Source organism: Ambystoma mexicanum, chromosome 4p (genome assembly GCF_040938575.1).
Source record: "Ambystoma mexicanum isolate Mex_15411 chromosome 4p, UKY_AmexF1_1, whole genome shotgun sequence".
In the NCBI taxonomy this organism is placed as follows: domain Eukaryota; kingdom Metazoa; phylum Chordata; class Amphibia; order Caudata; family Ambystomatidae; genus Ambystoma; species Ambystoma mexicanum.
In genome coordinates this window covers 28,621,115-28,640,808 of record NC_090927.1, presented here as the reverse complement: position 1 = coordinate 28,640,808, position 19,694 = coordinate 28,621,115, and the positions used below count along the sequence as shown (strand labels likewise).

General features: G+C 47.1%; 1 protein-coding gene across 2 annotated transcripts in view; it reads left to right on the top strand.

Annotated features, from left to right (window-relative positions):
• LOC138452926 (uncharacterized protein KIAA1958-like) overlaps nt 1–19,694 on the top strand; it is a 523,224-nt gene that overhangs the window by 68,162 nt on the left and 435,368 nt on the right. For both annotated transcript variants that reach the window (XM_069605281.1, XM_069605283.1), the window contains one exon: nt 3,447–4,570. In XM_069605281.1, the coding sequence (XP_069461382.1) occupies nt 4,547–4,570 (24 nt within the window). In that variant the 5' untranslated portion in view covers nt 3,447–4,546. Of the gene's footprint in view, nt 1–3,446; nt 4,571–19,694 lie in introns of those variants that run through there.

Here is a 19,694-nt window from a genome sequence, read left to right as displayed (position 1 = left end):
TTAATGCTCCAAAAGATCCAACTCCCCCTTGCAACGGGACTCCCAAACAAGAAATACCTCTAAAATTGCACACCAGTAACCAGTTCCCATATCCACTAAATACAACAGAATGCTCCATGTACCAACAACTGGGCCTACTTAGTCCCAACAAAACAAAATTGCAAGACCACAAAAGCCCCAAGCAGCTAGGGGCTACATAGAACGCACAGACCACTCTACAGCATATGCTGAAGGTAGAGCCCCTGCCACGGGCACAGCTTATCAAACTACCCGCAACGGCGACCCCACCAGGACAAGATCAATCCTGTGGCTCTGCATCAGCACAAGGGAGCAGACACACAACTCACCACTGGAATATACCAGTCATTTGGCTCCACAACGTAATATATCACCCACTCTACTTTGCCTCCATATCTGAGCATCTGATTACTCACACAACTTTCTTTTCCCAGAATAAGATGTCCATCAAGGACCTATATATGTTGTTGGGTGAGCAATGGATGACAGTATTGTGGTCAACATAGCACGTTCTCCCGCAACAGTGTTGTCTTCTCCCGCAGAAGAGGTCCTCTCCCATGGGATCCTCCCGCTGAGTACCGCCCCCAGGGGGACTGTTGGGCAGCAGCTTCACTTCCCTGGCCCCAAGGGAAGTGTCCACCTCCAGTGGAGAAGTGGCAATATCGAGGGATTTGTCACAGCTCCTAGCCCTGCACACAAGTGTTCGGCAGCAGAGCTAGCATGAAGATGAGGGGCAGAAGGCAAAGGGCTGATGGGAGCAGAGCAGCAGAGGCTTTTCATAAGGGAGGGGTCAACTTTTTCCTTTTTCCCTAGCTGGATTTTAAAGCCACCAAGCTGGATCTATCGCTGTTTTGGGGCCCTTTGTGTCCCCAAAGGACTCTACCTATTGTCTTTTGAGCAGAATAGGGAATAATTTTGCTCCCTCCCCACCCCTCAAGGCAAATCAGCTCACCACCTAACAGTAGACTCTGTGCTTTCTTGGCTACGTTATGGCACCATATATCCAGATGGACAAACTAATTCTTTTGAAGCATTGTATCCCCTTTTGTTATGCTTTCTGATGGTGATCTGATAAGGTGGTTTTTGACATTTTTGCCAATTGTTTGTCATTTTCTCCAGGATTGTGTAGACTGATTTCAGCATCCAATTGTATCCAGCTCTCATCTCTCTACTTTCTACAGTTATTGAGTATGAGAGAACTTTTTACCCTTTATTAAAATCCCATTGAGAAATGTACTTGGGTATTTGGGCTGGTGCTTTTATGAGGTTGTCTATCATGATTTGGTGAGGCAGATGTCTCTATAAAGCTTGCCTTGCATGATTTGTGAGGTTGCCTTGCATGATTAGGGGAGGTGGGTAGTTGGTGACTATGATTTCTTGGCGATCAGTCTTGGTCTCAGTCTCGATTCAAGGTATAGGCGATGACAATGATTTCAACTTTTTCATTAATGATTTTTTGCATTTTTGGTATATTGTACATATTGACAATAATAATAGCAATGTTTCTTTACTACCTTTTTTTTTCAAAATGAAAATATTTTTTATACGAGTGTGTAAGACGTATACATTGAGTGTCCATTTCTGAATGTTATCGGAGGCATTTGTCTTCTTATACACACTAAGGGTTAATGGATGGTGTGAGCAGTGGACTATCAATAAAAATAGAATGTGACATTAGTAAACCAGTCCTATGTTGGCAAGGGAGAGCAGCTGCCTATTGCCGGGGTTGTTGCCTTCTCTCTTTACTGTAGCACAGTGACAGGCACATGATTCTTCCTACCCCAGCCCCTGCTGGGGTGGGGGTCTTTGACACTCCCCTGGGGCTGGAGGGAAGGTTCCTGAGGTAGGGGTGATAAAAAATCATGTCAGTGCTGTGTTCTTGGCTGGTTCATGCTCTGTTTGTATAGCCTTTGGTGGTCCTTCACTTTCTGATTGTAAGTCTTGGGTGGTTCTGTGATGTGTTCTTGGCTGGTTCATTCTCTGTTTGTATGGTCTTTGGAGGTTCTTCTCTCTCTGACTGTAAATTCTCAGGTAGTTCTGTGCTGTGTTCTTAAATGGTGCATACTCTGTATGATCTTTGGAGGTTCTTCTCTCTCTGACTGTAAATTCTTGGGTAGTTCTGTGCTGTGTTCTTAAATGGTGCATACTCTGTATGGTCTTTGGAGATTCTTCACTCTCTGACTGTAAGTTCTTGGGTAGTTCTGTGCTGTGTTCTGAAATGGTGCATACTCTGTATGATCTTCGGAGGTTCTTCACTCTCTGACTGTCAGTTCTTGGGTAGTTCTGTGCTGTGTTCTTAAATGGTGCATACTCTGTATGGTCGCTGGAGATTCTTCACTCTCTGACTGTAAATTCTTGGGTAGTTCTGTGCTGTGTTCTTAAATGGTGCATACTCTGTATGGTCTTCGGAGGTTCTTCACTCTCTGACTAAGTTCTTGGGTAGTTCTGTGCTGTGTTCTTAAATGGTGCATACTCTGTATGGTCTTCGGAGGCTCTTCATTCTCTGATTGTAAGTTCTTGGGTAGGTCTGTGCTGTGTTCTTAAATGGTGCATACTCTGTATGGTCTTTGGAGGTTCTTCACTCTCTGACTGTAAGTTCTTGGGTAGTTCTGTGCTGTGTTCTTAAATGGTGCATACTCTGTATGGTTTTTGGAGGTTCGTCACTCTCTGACTGTAAGTTCTTGGGTAGTTATGTGCTGTGTTTTTAAATGGTGCATACTCTGTATGGTCTTTGGAGGTTCCTCACTCTCTGAAGTTCTTGGGTGGGATTGTGCTGTGCTCTTGGGTGGTTCATGCTCTGTATGATCTTTGGTGGTTCTTCACTCTGGTTGTAAATTCTTGGGTAGTTGGCTGGTACATGCTCTGTGTGTATGGTCTTTAGAGTTTCTCCACTCTCTGGATGTAAGTTCTTGGGTGATTTTGTGCTGTGCTCTTGGCTGGTGCATGCTCTGTATGGTCTTTGGAGGTTCTTCACTCTAAGTTCATGGATAATTCTTGGCTGTGTTATTGGCTGGTTGATGCTCTCAGTTTCTATGATCTTTGGTGGTTCTTCACTCTAGTTGTAAGTTCTTGGGTAGTTGGCTGGTTCATGCTCTGTTCGTATGTTCTTTGGAGGTTCTTCACTCTCTGATTGCAAGTTCATGGGTTGTTCTGTGCCCTGCTCTTGGCTGGTTCATGCTCTGTTTGTATGGCCTTTGGTGGTCCTTCACTTTCTGATTGTAAGTTATTGGGTAGTTCTGCGCTGTGTTCTTGATTGGTTTGTTTCTTTGTTATTGCTGTTTAAACACTGGGAGTTATACCTTCAAGGTGTCATTTGGGACAGAGGGTAACACATGTATCGGTACTTGGGACCTTTTCCCTTTTCTTACATGGATGCAGTACTTTAAGGATTGTATAGTAACTTCAGATTTGTTTTTGTTTTTCCCCAGATTCGAGAGGAAAGTGGGTATCTTTGTCACCCCTCAAAACTAAGATGAAAAGCAGACGCCCTACTTCTCACAGCTGAAGCACAGACAGGGTTGCTGCGTCACACCCAAGACGTAAATCCAGAGGGAAGAGGTTGACTTTTCACTTCGCGTCGAGGGATAGCTGTGGATGATGGACTTCCAGGATTGGACAACGTGAAAGCAGCTTTTCTGCTATTCTGATAACTGGCAGGGAATAGCGAAGCAGTGTTTCTCTGGTGGCAGTGGTGAGAAGGTACCTTGTGTGCTCCCATAAAGGTGGGCAAGAGATCTTGTGCTCGGGTTTCACTATTTACATCAGCAAGGGTATACATCATTGTTTTGACTGTGATGTGTAAATGAAGATGCTTCCATGTCTTCCCACACTGAAAACAAAGTTAGTGTGTTCAAAACAGAAGACGGCCTGGGCATTCTCTTCCTGTGTTTTTGCAGGCGACCACTCTAAAAGGAAGCTCTATCTGGGGGGCAAATGACTGGGGAAAGAAGGAGGAAACCTGTCAGGATCAAATGCTCCAATGAAGTGAACAGGCCTTCTAGCAGCTCTGACTATGTGAGAGTAACACCCTTCCACGCTCATGGGCCTGCACCGCAGTACAGATGCAGTACAGATGTGATGGTGCCAAGGCTCAGCAAGGACTATGCTGTCTGCATGTTGGACCCTAAAGAGTACAATAAGCTTTCTGGTCTTTGCATGTTCTCCCGCATGCATTAAAGGAAAAAGGTAGAGTTCTGCTTCTTGCTGCCAGACATTCAAGTGCAAAGACAAGGGAGAAGCAACTGGAATCCTTATTTTCTTAGCACTGAATCCAGCACATACTCGCACCAGGGCAAAGTCTGTATCTGCTCCATGTGCCTCTAAGTAGACAAAAGGTTTGCCATACTCTGAAAACTGCTCTACAATTTATCTCAGTCCCTGCCTAGACGTCTACGTTCACGCTAGTCTGCTCTGTGCCACCGTAGTCTGCTCTGTGCCACCCATTACTTTCTGTTTGCAGTTCTCATTGCGAGTTGCTTTTCCAGACTCCTCACCTGCAGCACTGCTTTAACGGGGCAAAGAACGAAAAATGACTGATGTATCCTCTGATCGGGTAAACATTGCTCTCTTTTTACGCTTGACTTCTGATGTTTCTGAGTTTCTGCTTGTTATGGGGCATTGGGTTTGGGGGGTTTCCATCCTTTTCAGATTGTAATTACATGATAAAACCTCCACAATAATGTTGCAAACTTTTGCATCAGCTCTGTGTTCCTAATGTGTGGCAGCAGCATAGCCTCACGAATGCTATGCGGAAATGTGTCCACTCTGTGCTCTGTGGCAAACATTGCATGATGCGTGTCCCTCTAACCAAACGTGGCTCGGCTTCATATCCACTCTGCATGCCACATACCCAAGCTGCACGCTTTATTTTTCCTACGACATACATTGAACTCCTGGATATGGCACCCTGCACCTTTATTGCACGCCCTTCCGTATTAAGCACACTTTTAAAAAATTGTGTGTGTTTGACTTATAAAAGGTCTGCTTTGCTTTCCGAAATTACTTTCTTCTTGGCAACGTAGTGCCCTGAAAACACCCTGTTACATTTTGTGTGTTTGACCTCCAAAAGGTCCTCTTTGTGGTTCCAAAGTACATTTTTCTTGCCAGTTTAGTGCCATGAAAACACCCTGCCACTTCAAAATCCTGGGTAGATCACTGTCCATGTGAGCTGAAATTGTGTGCAGCACAGCAAAAAAAATCTGGTCTGATTCAGGTCTGTGGGCACATTGAAAAAGGCTGGCAAGTGCGCTGTAATCACTGCCAAAATCTGATGGAGACTGCAGTGCCAGAAATCTTTTCCCAGTTCTGTCAAAAATCCATATTTCCACCATTACATGTGTTTGATGTACTGCACTGCAGATATGTTGTCCTGCCTTAGGATGTTTCAGGCATCTTTTCTACCTTCGCTCATAGCTCTGATTACTACAGAGATGTCCAAAAGTTCCAGGCACTTGATTTGGAGGTCCAGTTCAGTTGGCAGCCATTTTCCTCCTGTCGCTATCTCACTACAGCAGATACCCCAGCTGCACCTGCATACTTCTGAATTAAAAACCAGGCCTGGACGAGAGCCAAAAATAGCACGGCCTTGCCTCCCTATGGGGCAGCTACCAGTGCCGCTCTGTCTATTCTTACTCTTTCAGCGTCACCACATCAGTGATATTGGATCTCTGTGGAGGTGTTTAACCCGATCCTTTGAAGCTACCTGTAGAGTAAAGGTCCTGGTGAAATTGCATGGATAGAGGCTAAAATGCCCTCTTCTCTGGCTTATGCTCACTACTCTGACCAGAACCCTGAGGGAAACCTCCTCTTCGACAAAAGTAGTGCCAAATTCCCAGGTAGGAAGAGGTTATGTCTATCTGTTGCCAGTGTGAGAAACCAAAGGGTGCCTCACTTACTAGTCCCTGGGAATCTCTCTCTCAGGTGGCCAGGGCACTGCCATTGCCTTTGGATCCAGACCCTGGGGTGGACTAGTGCGGCATGATCACCTGGGTGGGGGATCTTTGGGAAGCGGGGATGAGGCAACCGATGGTGAGACACGGTATCCCCCCACTGCCCCGTGCCTATACCCTATCCCATTTGTTTAGGATTCTCCAACATCCCAACTCCCTCCCCTTTTTTCACAAACACTGGGCCGAGGAATAGGGCAACTGAGAGTAAAGAGGCTGACACTTACATATTTTATTGGACAAGTCCCGTTAATCAGGTCCGGCAAAGTCAGGCACTTGACCATAATCACATTAATCTGATACCCATTAGCTTCCCCCAAACTGATAAAAGGCAGAGCATAGAGACACACTCTGACCAAGATGAGACACAAGAAGGAGCAGATCTTTTGGGGCGAAGGCAAAACCACTGGAGCAGGACAGACCGAACAAGGGACCAGAGCGAAGGATAGAGGCCCCCCGAAAGTTCCCTGCAGGAGGTAGTGGCCTCTGGGAAACCGAGAAAGCCAAACTGCAGACAAGAAGAAACCTGTAAGGATGCCAGCGACCGCCCCCGGGTGTTCGACGAGTTTGGGAGGCGAGGACATGCCTGTCGTATCAACCTTGACTTGTGTATCAAAGAAACAAGAAAAGAATGCACACAACCAATGAGTTAGTGAAAGTCACGAAAGGCCGGTTTGTGTCATGGAAAGATTGAAGCTGCAACAGTGTATCGCACGATTGAAAGTTGCGAATGTGCTGATGATACGCGAAAGAAAGAAAACTAGTAATTAACTTTTAAGTTGCCGATAACTGTGAAGCCAGTGATACAGAGTAGCGGAGAAGTCCGGCGAAAGGAAGTACCACACTCGAAAGCCTCCATGAAATATTTGTTGTCTTGTTATAAAGCGGCAAAATGAACGAACACCTACACCAGTGCTTCCTCCAGTTAGACCCTCACTGACACTTAGACCGTTCCTTTGCCAGACCTATGGACTCTTCACATTGTATCTGTGCTTTCCCCTTCCTCTTCTTCTCCCATTAATGGTGGCACCAGATGGGAGGCCTTCTTGGCCTCCTTCCACTCATCTAAGGTCATCATTAAAGTCTACCTCAATGGCACCGTCTTGGTCCAAGGCCGCTAGGCCAACCGCTCCCCCTTCGATAGACACTTCCCGTGACTCATGAACTTCCTTTCTTTCCATGCTGTTCCTTCTCTTCCATCTCAAACATCCATGCCTCCCACCTCTCTGACTACTTTTTCCTCTCCTTCCTCCTTTTCTGGCCCCCCTCACGCCTCCTCTACACCTCCACAGGGCGTACCTCTGATCTGTACCCCTCCCCGGAAGTCTTTCAAGGTTGGCAACCTTCTACATCTTGCCACTCTCAACACTTGCTCAGACGTCAAATACTCCTCTGACATCTGCTGCCTCCTTGAAGAACTTCACCTCGATGTCCTTGGTCTCACCGAGACATGGTTCACGGCCAGCTCTGTCACGAGTTTTGACACTCTCCTCCCTGATGGCCTCAAGATTCTCTCCACGCCCAGATCCAACTGTCCCGTGGGGGTGTAGCCCTGATCTTCCCAGAGTGGATTCCTCCCTCTCTAATCCCTACACAGGCCTACTCCTCCTTCAAATGACTTCTCTGCAGGCTCTCTCTCTCTCTCCTGGCCACTCTCTCACCATTGCTACTATCGATCGGCCTCCTGGTCAGACTACTACCTCTTTCCTCTCTGAGTGGGCTGACCTCACCTCCTCCCTCCTGGCATTGTCCACTCAACGCCTCCTCCTTGGAGACCTCAACATCCACCTGGATACCTCCTGTCCTTCCTCTGTACTCTTTCATGACCTCTGTGACTCTCTCTCTCCCTTTCTAAACTTCCCTCTGGCCCAACTCACTCTGCAGGGCACACACTCTATGTTCTCATCTCCTCTGACCTTCCCCTCTCTAACCCTCTCACCGCTCCACTTTCCTGGAGTGATGGCTTTCTCCTTTCTTCCCATCTCTCCCTCCCTATCCCGCAAGTCAAGCCAGCTCCAGCACTGCCACCTACTTTCTCGTTCCTCTTTCCCATGAAGCGCGTGTCAGTTGAGGCTTTCGCTGCCACCTTCTCTCCCCCTCCTCCACCCTAGCCTGACTCTCATCCTGACACTGCCCTTTCCATGCTCCATTCTTCTATCTCTGACATTCTTGATGTTCTTGTCCCTGTCATGAGGAACCGCCCGAAGCCCAAAGCCAAGTGCAACTCCTGGTATGACTCGGACCTTGTCACCCGTAAACGCAAGTGTAGGGTGGCTCAGATGAAATGGCAGGCTTCTTGTGCAACTGGCCTGCCGCCTGCTCCAACGGCAATACCGGCTCTCTGTCCACACTAAGAAGAGAGCTCACATCCAGCCCCTGTCTCTGCGGCATCTAACAACTCGGTCAAACTCCTTAAAATCTGCAAGGAGATGACTAATCCTGCTGCAGTCTCTGCCTCTCCTGTCCCCTCCCAGGCCCTCTGCACAGCCCTGGCTTCTTATTTCATCTCTAAAAACTCAGGACATCCTGTCCACTCTCTCGTCCTCTGCTCCTCCTCCCTCGACTCTCTCCTCTACCTCCGGCCCCCCTGTGGCCACCTCTCCTCCCTCTTTCTCTTACTTTCCTCTGTTCTCCCCTGACAAGATTACTAGACAAGTCCGATCTATGAAAGTCACGTCAAAACAGGTTCTTCCCTGTTTGTCCAAAACCATTAAGGACCATATTGACACCCTTGCTCCTACCCTGGCTGACTTCTGCAACCACTCCTTCGCCACTGGGGCCTTCCCCTCCCCTCTAACGCACTCCCTTGTGCACCCTCTTCTCAAGAAAACCACAACCGACCACTCCTGCCCAGCCAACTATCACCCGATCTCCATCACTCCTTTCCTTGGCAAACTCCTGGAAAAGTGGTCCATCTCCCAGCTTAACCTCCACACTGATTCGGTTGGTTGCCTCCATGACCATCAGTCTGGCTTCAGAGCTGCCAGACGCACTGAAACTGCTCTCCTGAACATCCGTGAAAACCTGCTCTCTCATCTTGATTGTAATCTCCCCTTTGTCCTCATCCTACGCAGTCTCTCTTCTGCCTTTGATATGGTCAACCATGCCATCCTGCTTAACCGACTCTGTGATAACCTGGGTATCACTGACCAGGCCTTGGCCTGGCTGACTTCTTTCAACTCAGATCGACCCTCCCAGGTCCAACATGGATCCTTCCTTTCCTCTATCTCACTCTCTACTTGTGGTGTTCCCCAGGGGTCTAACCTCTCTGCCTTGCTCTTCAACCAATACCTGGCACTCCTTTCCCACTGCATTGCTGTTCTCTGCTCCAACTTTCAGTGCTATGCAGATGACACTCAGCTAATTTTCCGGCTCCCCTCTGCCACCTCTGCTCCCTCTCTCATCTCCGACTGTCTGTCTGCAATCCAGGAGTGGTGTGCTGCCAACAACCTCTACCTTAATGCCAGTAAGACAGAGATCCTCCTCATCGGCACTCCTGCACCTCCCTTTCCTGTCACTCTGGCCGCCCCCCATTTGGCCCTTTTCCTGCTCCCACCTGTGAGGCTAAGAACCTCGGTGTCATTTTCGACTCAAAATTCTCCTTCTCTCCTCACATCTCTAACGTCTCTAGTCAAACTACCAACTGCCCCTCCTCAGGGGTATTCTTCCCTTCCTTCCCCCAGAAGCTCATGCTCTCTAGAGCTTTGGTTCTCTCTAGGCTGGAATACTGTAACAACATCTTTCTAAATCTGCCTGCTTCTACTCTTTGCCCTCTTCAACTCATCCAGAATAGGACTGTGATACTTGTCCTTGGCCTCAAGCCCTGGGATCGTATCTCCCCAGCCCTGAAATCTCTTCATTGGCTCCCAGTGGCTGCATGGATTAAGTTCAAGACCCGCTGCATTGTCCACAAGGCCTTCTGGGGCCAAAATATCTTCAACTCTCCCTTCGGAAATACCTTCCTACTCAAGCTCTTTGATCCTCCACCTCCCTCCCTCAGTCGCTTCTCCAAGCAACGAGTTGGTTGCAGATCTCTTTCTTCGGTTGGGGCCTCCCTCTGCAACAGCCTCCCTGCCTCTCTGAAACTTGAGGAGAAACATCTTCGGTTCGGTTCTGGAAGCACCTCAAGACCATCCTCTTTGCTTCTGCCTTCTCTCTTCCTCTTCCCTGCTTATCTATTCTGTTTCTGCACTGGGCACCTGGCTACCCTCTGAATTCGTGCCCAGATCCCTGCCCTCCAAGCTGCATACCCGCACTGCCTCCTTGCAGCCCTTTGCACCTCGGTCTGTATCTGCAATCCTATAGTCCCCTTACCCGCACTTTTTGACACCCATTTTCTGCACTTAATTCTGCACTGCCTCCTGCTTGCCGCACTACCTGTTGTTATTTTTGATCTCGTGTTCAGCACTTCCTACTCCTCCCCCGCCCCTTGCACTCCCCCCTTTCCCTCTCCCCTGCACTTACACATTCTCAATGTCACTGGGCCTAGTAAGATCGTTGTTTTTGTCCTCCCTTGCCTCGTCGCACCCTGAAACACTTGTGTATTGGCGCAATATAAATAAAATATCATATCAAATGTGCAATGGTCGAGATTAACCCAGACGAAAGGGAAAGGGAAAGTTAAAAGTTGATTGCTTGAATTGGAAGATTTTTTTAACTTTTCTGATTGTGGTATAGAACTACCAATACCAAGAGACAGTGGTCCTGCAGAGGTCTATGGTAAATGCCTTGCACATTCGAAAGTCTTCATCAGTGAAAGGTCGAGCCCGACAGGGAGACTAGAGGCATGAAATAATTTAGGGGAAGGGAACCCCTAAAGAATGTGAATGAAGTTTGTGGAAGGGAACCCCTGCAAGAGCTGTGATTACAAGCTCTGAGCCCGTTAGAGAGAGATCTACGTTGAATCAGGTACTTTTGGGTTAAAAGGTCCGAGCACGACTGAGGGAGGCCTACGTGAACTATTGATACCGGGCGGGGTGACGTGCGCCTGTAATCCCAGCATGAGTTCAGGAGGCTGAGGTTGTGGATGAGGGTTTGCGGAGTGCTAGAGCTATCCTAAGTATATTCTGTGTAACACCAAGTCAAGGGGCCTGTGGTCTGTTCCTGGTGAATCCCAAGAGAAGGGGACTTGTTTCTGTGTCAAGTGGGATCTACGAAGTACACGAGCAGTGAGCTGGGCCTAACAGACATAACCTCCAGAAAAATAAAAACTATTGATACCTTGAGAGGTCTGAGGCCGATGGAGAGAGCCATACATGAACTTTTGTTGAACTGTGACAGAACTTTGTAAAGCTGGAATAAGTCACTTTAACGTGGAAGGCTAAGCGGGCCTCGACCCGTGTTTTGAACTGCCTTTTGTTTATAACCTGAGCAGTGTGTCATCCTGTTTACTGGAGCCGCTTTACTCCGTGGGGAGGAGCGCTGACTCAGACACATTGATCCTTTATGTTATAACACTGACTTTCTTTTGCATACACATTCGCCATTACACGCATTTTGTAAAAGAGATAGGGCAGGCATTAGGTTTTGTTAGTATAGGCCATTTTGATTTGACAAAGACTGAGTAGGACTGTGTCCTTTCATGTGCATTATTTGATGGTAGAGACTACTCCCATCCTGGCTATAGGGCAAAGTATGAGTTTTTCCAAGCCCCAATAATTGAATAAAGGTTTTGAAACGTGTAACTCTTGTTTCAATGTCATACTTGTGACACCATGCCTCCCTTACACCAGGCAGGCAGATGTTGTCTATCTGGAATCCTTGTAACTCCATGGAATGGAAGTGGAAAAAGTCGTATTTCTTCCGTTTAATCAGGAAACCTTCACTCTGCAGGCATGAGAATGTCATGTCCTCATGGGCATGTCCTTACAGGCATCCCACTGCTTGCGATATGAGGATCATGTTGTCGAGGTAGTTAGCCGCAACCTGTGGGCACGGGGGTAGATGCTACTGCTTAGATGAGTTTCATGAAGCACTGTGGTGCGGATGCTAGGCTGAATGTCAGACTTGCACGTTCTGAAGCGTGCCTGCCTCACAGGAATTGCAGAAATCGTATATGTTGGCTGAATATGAGCACATCCAGTAGGCGAATTCAGGCGAGCTAACCAATCCACTTTTTGTAAAATGTCCCGTAAGAATAGTATCTCCTCCATTATCTGTGCAATTGAAATCCATCAAATGTATTACTGGTCTCTAGGAACGTCGAGCAAAGGAAACAAGAGAGGCAAAAATTTGGGCTAATTAGGGTGTCTTCTCCTGCATCGTCCTCTCCCTGGTCTCTTGCTACCTGGGTTTTGAGACCAGCCACGATCACGCTGAACACTTCAGGTATGACAGTGAGAGATTCTCTCAGGTAGATTTGTGAAGTCTGAATTGTAGTGATTTCATAGTTGTTTAATAAGATTTGCTGACATGTGTTTTGACCTTCAAGGTCCTTTCCGAGGCGAATCATAATCTGGTAATACAATGACAGCATCTATCCCCCATATGTGTATAATCCCCATGGTGTGTACAAGGTCAAGCGATACAAGCTTGATAAACCAACTCAAGTGCATGTTTAGGGATATAAAGGGGAGATGGAAAATTGATCGTGGGGTGTAAGTGTTGGGGTGATGACAATGACAAGTAACAAGACAGGAGAAATGAAGAGGGAGGGAAAATGGGAAAAGTGGTCTGGATTAGTTCTTGTAAACGTGGTGGAAGGTTGCAACCTTCTCACCGCTGCCCGAAAGTTAAGATGAGGAAAGTGGGTGTCTTACCAGCTGGGATGTAGACATTGGAGTTGTGTAAGGTCAAGAAGGGGAGGTGTGATACATTTTTATGAGGTGTGATTCATTCGTATGAAACCCCATTCCGCAGGTTTCAGGACAAAAGATATGTTTGTTTATAAATACAGTCACGTAGAATGATATAACAATATATTTCAAATTGTTTAAGGAGAGAAAGAAAAACACAATTTGGAAAGGAGGAGAAAAGAGGGGGTGGTTGCAGTAAGTATAATGTTGGACATTGAGCCAGGACTTAATTGTAACTGAATTCATTTGTAAATATTATTGTTTTAAGCCTGAGACAGTAGGTCTTACCTAAAGCAATGTGATATTCTACATCAGATGGTGAAATGTGCTCAAGGACTGGTCGGAGAGTGCTCCTCCCACTGTAAGTCCAGTTGTACCTGCATGCCCCACTAGTCATTGGTTCTGTGAGGAGAGAAAATTGATGCATTGGAATTCCCCTGGTGGGAATGAGGAAACTGGGATAAAGTATGTGTGCCCAGATGATTAAAGCGATGACTGGGCCCAATTAGGCTGGCTAGTGGGTGCCTGCCTTAAGACCTGTCCAATACGATGCCTTATTTTGCTGTTCGTGAGCTACTGGAAAGTCGATGCGTGCAAGGTGCTCGGGGCTGGTTGTCTAGTCACCCCGTGTGTGCTCCTGTACTGGGGTTAAGTAGTGCTTGCTGAAGGGTCATGGGAGTTTGTACAAGGGGAGTGCCCCATGTATGAGCCGCACTGGATGGTTTGTTTGTTTGTTTATTCATTTCCAATGCACACCAAACCCAAAGGTAGCAGGGCGCAGCAATAAGGAGATTCAAAGCTTACATGGTTACAAGTATGGTTACAGTGAGGCATATAAAATTACAGGTATATTCACAGTAAGACATATAAACAGATATACAGGTTGGAACAGGTGAAGGCATATAAAATTACAGGTGTATTCACAGTAAAACATATATATACAGATATACATGTTAGAACAAGTTAGGACAGGAGGGGTGGGTGGGCACAAGTCCTAGTTACAGTGTGTTGTAAGTCTAGTCTTGGGCATCCTAGGTAAGGCAGGTGCAATGGGACATGGTAGTTGTCAGTAGAATTGAGCATGTTAATGTAATTACTTTTAAGAAGTACGGTTGATGTACTCTGAGCTGGTGAGGCAGGGAGTTCCATAGTTTAGATGCTTACACTGGAAAGCTATTACCGCCAATCTTAATGAGTCGGTATCTAGGTACAATAAGGCAGTTTGTGTTATTATCTCTCGTGGGTCTGATTGACGTTTTTCTATGTAATCTGTCTGCCAGATAGCTAGGGGGGCAGCATTGTTTAATGCTTTGTGGGTGAGGGAGACCATTTTAAGTAGAATTTTGTTGTGGGTGGAGAGCCAGTTATATTGGCGTCTAGTTGCAGAGATATGCTCTTTTATTCACGCATAGCGCAGACCATGGGGCATTTTTTTGGCATGTTTGTAGCCTCTGGATAATGAAATGGCCTTGTTTGCACCGCTGTAGAGAGCATTACAGTAATCTAACCTGGAAAGTATTAATGCTCTGGCCAGGATTATACAGCTGTCATTAGAGAGGAAATGTCTACCTGCTCTGATAAGCCTACAGGTGTAAGAGGTGGTGGAGGCCAAAGATTCCACCTGTTTGTCAAAGGTCATAGTAGAGTCCAGGTGAAAACCTAGAGTTTTCACCTCCTTGGCTACCCTGATGGTGGTTCCATCAATGGTGAATGCTGAATATTCAAGGCCTAATTTCGTTAGGTTATGGTGGGTGCCTAGGATGATGAGCTCTGTTTTATCATCATTCAGGCATAGACCATTGGTGGCCATCCATGCCTGGATGATGAGATACACTCTATTCACCAATGCTACATCTTTGCCATAATCTCCCGAAAGTGGGAGGAGAATCTGAGTATCATCTGCATAGTTAGTGTAGGTGATACCCAGAAGCTCCAGATCATTGAACAAAGGCTTGGTGAATATGTTGTATAGTGTAGGGGAGACACGGGAGCCCTGAGGTACACCACATGTGATTGGGACGCGGTCCGCAGCAGCCGATGGGGAGAAGACCCTCATAGTTCTTTCGCTCAAGAATGATTCTCTCCATCTGATGGCCTCTCGAGAGAAGTGAGCTGCTGAGTCCAAGTGATTACAGAGGACCTTGTGATCCACTAAGTCGAATGCAGCCGAGAGATCCAGCAGTAGGAGGAGGGCAGTTTTCCCTTCTTCTCTCAGCTCATCAACCTGTGTTATTAGGTCGATGAGGGGTGTTTCCGTCCCATGTAGCAGTTTATGCAGTTCTAGATATTTTTGGATCTGGGTATATGCAACCTTGTCAAGTATTTTGAGTAAGAATGGTACTGTCGTGATAGGACGGTAGTTAGTAGGAATAAGTGAGTCTAAAGATTGCTTCTTTAAGAAAGCGAGTGCCCAGTGTTTCAGATTAGATGGAATAGTGCCAGATGCAAAGGAGGCATTAATCAGTTCAGAAATTAATGGTGTGAGATCTCTAGCCGCATCTTTTATAATCTGAGCAGGGCAGAGATTGCCTTTGCAATTAGATGGCTTGAGTGATAATATGACTTTCTCTACCTCTAAAATAGATACTTTAGAGAAGTGGAATCTAGCAGTCTGGTCAATAGGTGTTACGCTGGGAGGTTATCTGATTGTAGAGGTAAATTCAAAGAGTTTTTTTTTTGGGCAGTTTTATTTTGGAGAGTGGTTATTTTGCTGGATAGTGCATGTTGGAACTCTGAACACCATGTCTTATTTTTGATGCAACTGTCAGGTATTGGAATCGGGGACTCTGTCTCTTTTAGAATGGTGAATAGTTCCTTCATACTAGAGTTTGCTTTGGCAATGTGTTCGTTATAGGAATTTCGTTTTGCTACGCAAATTTCATTTTTGTATTGCGAGGAAACTATGGCTAGCTTAGATTTATTGTCATTGGATGGGAGTAGCCTCCAGGTAGTTTCACATTTCCGTTTTAGAAGAGGCAGGTCTTTTAACTGAGGGGTAAACCACTTATTTAGATGAGATTTAGGTTTACTTAGTCTAAGTTTGAGTGGAGCAATTTTGTCTAGTGTGGTCAGCATAATTTTATTATATTGGACCAGTGTGCCGGGGTCTAGGTTGTTGGCTAGTGCATTTAAAGTGGGTAGAATGGCAGGGATCACATTGTCCACTGTGATATTTTTCTTTTATTCCTTGTTGGACAAGGGGGGGGGGGGCAATGGGTAGGGTCAACGGAAGTGGTCTAATAGTTGATAGTGTGAAAGACACGAGGGAGTGGTCTGTCCACAGTTGCGGTGTGATAGAGGTGATGGTGGCCGTGCAGTTGTAGTCAGCTACCCAGTCTAAGTTTCTCCCTTTATTGTGGGTTGGTTCATTAATATTTTGTGACAGGCCTAATCCTACAAGGATATTGGCTAAGTTGAGAGCATACTTGTCTGTAGCATCGTTAAATCCTAGATTGAAATCACCTAGTAGTAGCACTTGGGTGGTTGTTTTGAGATTATTAGATAGTAGACTGTAGATGTGCTTCTCAAAAGTCCCAAGCGTGCCAGGCCGTCTGTATATTAGATGGATAGTAAGTGACTGGGACTTAGTTAGGGAAAGTTTGGAAGTTAGAACTTCACAAGATTGAGTGATTTGTTGGGGGGCTTGTCTCAAGGAGAGGGTGGATCTAGCGATGATAGCAATGCCTCTGCCTTGAGTTTCATCTCTGTCTTGTCTTGTCAGCATCAGCCAGGTGGCGTGGGCAGGAGCCCCCACCCTCCCCAGCCCAGGATCAGCTCATCCGAGCTGCTGCACCGTGCCATGAGGTACGAAGAGGATCACAGCCCAGTCAGGCCCCCATGAGCCCCCACCAGCACCCCTGTGCTGCCCACCCCTCCTAGAACACACAAGGGGGGTTGTCCTGACTCAAGCAGTCAGAGCTAATTGCAATTAGTTCGGATGCAAATAAATTTAGATGTGTATCTGTTCTCCTGTTATATCTATTATTTATACATATCCAGGGGAAAGATGAAAAAGCACCAAGGAGAAAAGATATATATACCACATAAACTTGGTTAATATGAAACTGGGAGTGTTTTTTATTTTACTCTCCTCAGTTAAATGTACACTTCTACATATATAGAAATTGCATGGACACATAAATCGTACAGAGATAATGTTATACACTTCAACAAAGCATAAACAGATTGATGCATAAATGTATCAACAGGTGCCATTCATATGCACTCAGATTTTTAAAAAACATATTTAGTACATTCCAAGTTCTTCTTATTAAACACCTTAGAAGAATGAAAGGTAAAATGGCACTTGTCCCTCAATACAATGGGACTAGCAGAACACTTAATTGCTCTATCACAGAACCTTGGATAGGTCTAACAGAAGCCAGGCTAGAGGGTGACCAAAATGGATCGACGTCACTGACATAAATCAAAGACAATTGGAAAGTGGGGACCTGTCGACCCCGAAGGGGGGAGGGGTCCCTGGACGTTTCGGCTAGACATTAGATCACAGCCTTCTTCATGGAGCCAAGGTATGGAGACCCCCTGTGAAAGAGGAAGGGGTACTGTAGTTAAAACACCTTATGTATTGGCAGGGCATGGTATATAAGCAGATTACATGTATAAAGTTAATAAAATACATACAAAAGGACACACTGAAAAAACAGGGGAGCTCTGGTAGACTCATATTGGTGGTCAGGTACTAACCTTGCTCAGGACGAAGTCCTGGGTAATAGCCAACTGGCTAAAAATGGAATCCTGGTGAATAACTCTAGTGGAAAATGGTGTTTGCTACTTGATAGGTGGAGCTGGAAAACAAGTGCAGAGGAAAGTAAGGCTCATGTGTGTGGAGGGCCCCTGAGCAAAGACTGGGGGCAGAAAGGCAGGGTGTGGTAGAGGGCTGTTCCAGCGTAATTACCTGGAGTAGAAAAAGATGATCCCGGCACCAAGGCAGTCCAAATAATGAAGGACCAAAATGGCCGGCTGGGGTAACTGGAGAAATGCAGTGGACTGGAACAGAGCGAATCTGTGGGAAGGAGAACAAAATCAGCTCAAGTCTGTAAGAGCAACATTTCACCACCCTATCGCCCACCCCCCACCTAAAAGCGGCCCGGGTCGCGCTCCAGCAACGCGCCGACATCGAAGGAAAAAACAAAATGTCGGGCGCGATGCGGCGCCAGAGCGAGGCTCAGCATCCTGGTTGCTAAGCAACCGTGCTTAATAGCACACAACATCCGCCGGCAGGCGGAAGAGCCGGCCACCTTGAAAGGCCATTCTAAGGCCCTGTTTGCCCCTCTGCATTCAGTCAGCATCAGCCAGGTGGCGTGGGCAGGAGCCCCCACCCTCCCCAGCCCAGGATCAGCTCATCCGAGCTGCTGCACCGTGCCACGAGGTACGAAGAGGATCACAGCCCAGTCAGGCCCCCACCAGCACCCCTGTGCTGCCCACCGCTCCTAGAGCAACATTTTACCACCCTATCGCCCACCCCCCACCTAAAAGCGGCCCGGGTCGCGCTCCAGCAACGCGCTGACATCGAAGGAAAAAACAAAATGTCGGGCGCGATGCGGCGCCAGAGCGAGGCTCAGCATCCTGGTTGCTAAGCAACCGTGCTTAATAGCACACAACATCCGCCGGCAGGCGGAAGAACCGGCCACCTTCAAAGGCCATTCTAAGGCCCTGTTTGCCCCTGTTCGCCGCGTACGGCGCGTGGCGAGTTGCCAGGATACAGATTTATGGACTTCTGGTGCTCCCGGACAATACATGCTTACACCGTTGGAACGCATCCGACGAGCAGGAGATCACCTCATGAGGCCCGACACCGCAGGAGTAGCGGGCCTGGCAAGGAAACCTTCCGGGATCAGATACCTGGTAAGCGCTGCCATCCAGCTTTGAATCTGCTTTATTACGGCATTAATGCACACAAGTGCTCCGAGCTGCCCCATTAAGGCCCCTGGCAACTTGCACATGCATGCGCCTTGTACTCTCCTGTAACAATCAATGCCTGTCAGTTAACTGTGTCACTCTCATGCTCATTGCCTTACTCTGCACCCACTTTGCCCCTCGTGCCTTATGCATGACCTCGGATTCTGCGCTCTGATGCAAACGATCTCAATATGAGAGCTCAACACATGTGTGCCCCCATTGTGTATTTGCACTCAAATGCTTTGATGTACTCCAGCCAACATGCGACCCCAATGCATACGAGTTGTGTTGTGCCCCATGATCGTTTCCCGAACACATTTGAACTGTGTTGTGCCTTATGGTCGCCTCCTGACCACATTTGAACTGTGTTGTGCCTTATGGTCACCTCCTGACCACATTCGAACTGTGCTGTGCCTTATGGTCACCTCCTGACCACATTCGAACTGTGCTGTGCCTTATGGTCACCTCCTGACCACATTCGAACTGTGTTGTGCCTTATGGTCACCTCCTGACCACATTTGAACTGTGTTGTGCCTTATGGTCACCTCCTGACCACATTTGAACTGTGTTTTGCCTTATGGTCACCTCCTAACCATATTTGAACTGTGTTGTGCCTTATGGTCGCCTCCTGACCATATTTGAACTGTGTTGTGCCTTATGGTCGCCTCCAGACCGTATCTGATTTGCTGTGTGCCTACCTTATGTCACCAATGCCACATACTCGCCAATCTCCTGCACGCCTCCTTAGCCATAGCATGCTATCCTGCCTCATCGCAATCATGTTCCCCTTTTGTGTCATGCAAAGTAACATACGTTGCAATGGCAATAGCTACATATCCCACAAAAACGGTCTAGCCAGACTGGCCTGCCCAAGACATTACCCTATCATATGCCCCACACCATTCTTGCCTACCACTCCTGCCTTCCTCCCAGTCTCACAATCCGCCTCTCCGACCCATTACCATGCATACTTTTCTGATGTCCCGGCTACCAAGCACTTAGATACCTCCAAGCGGAA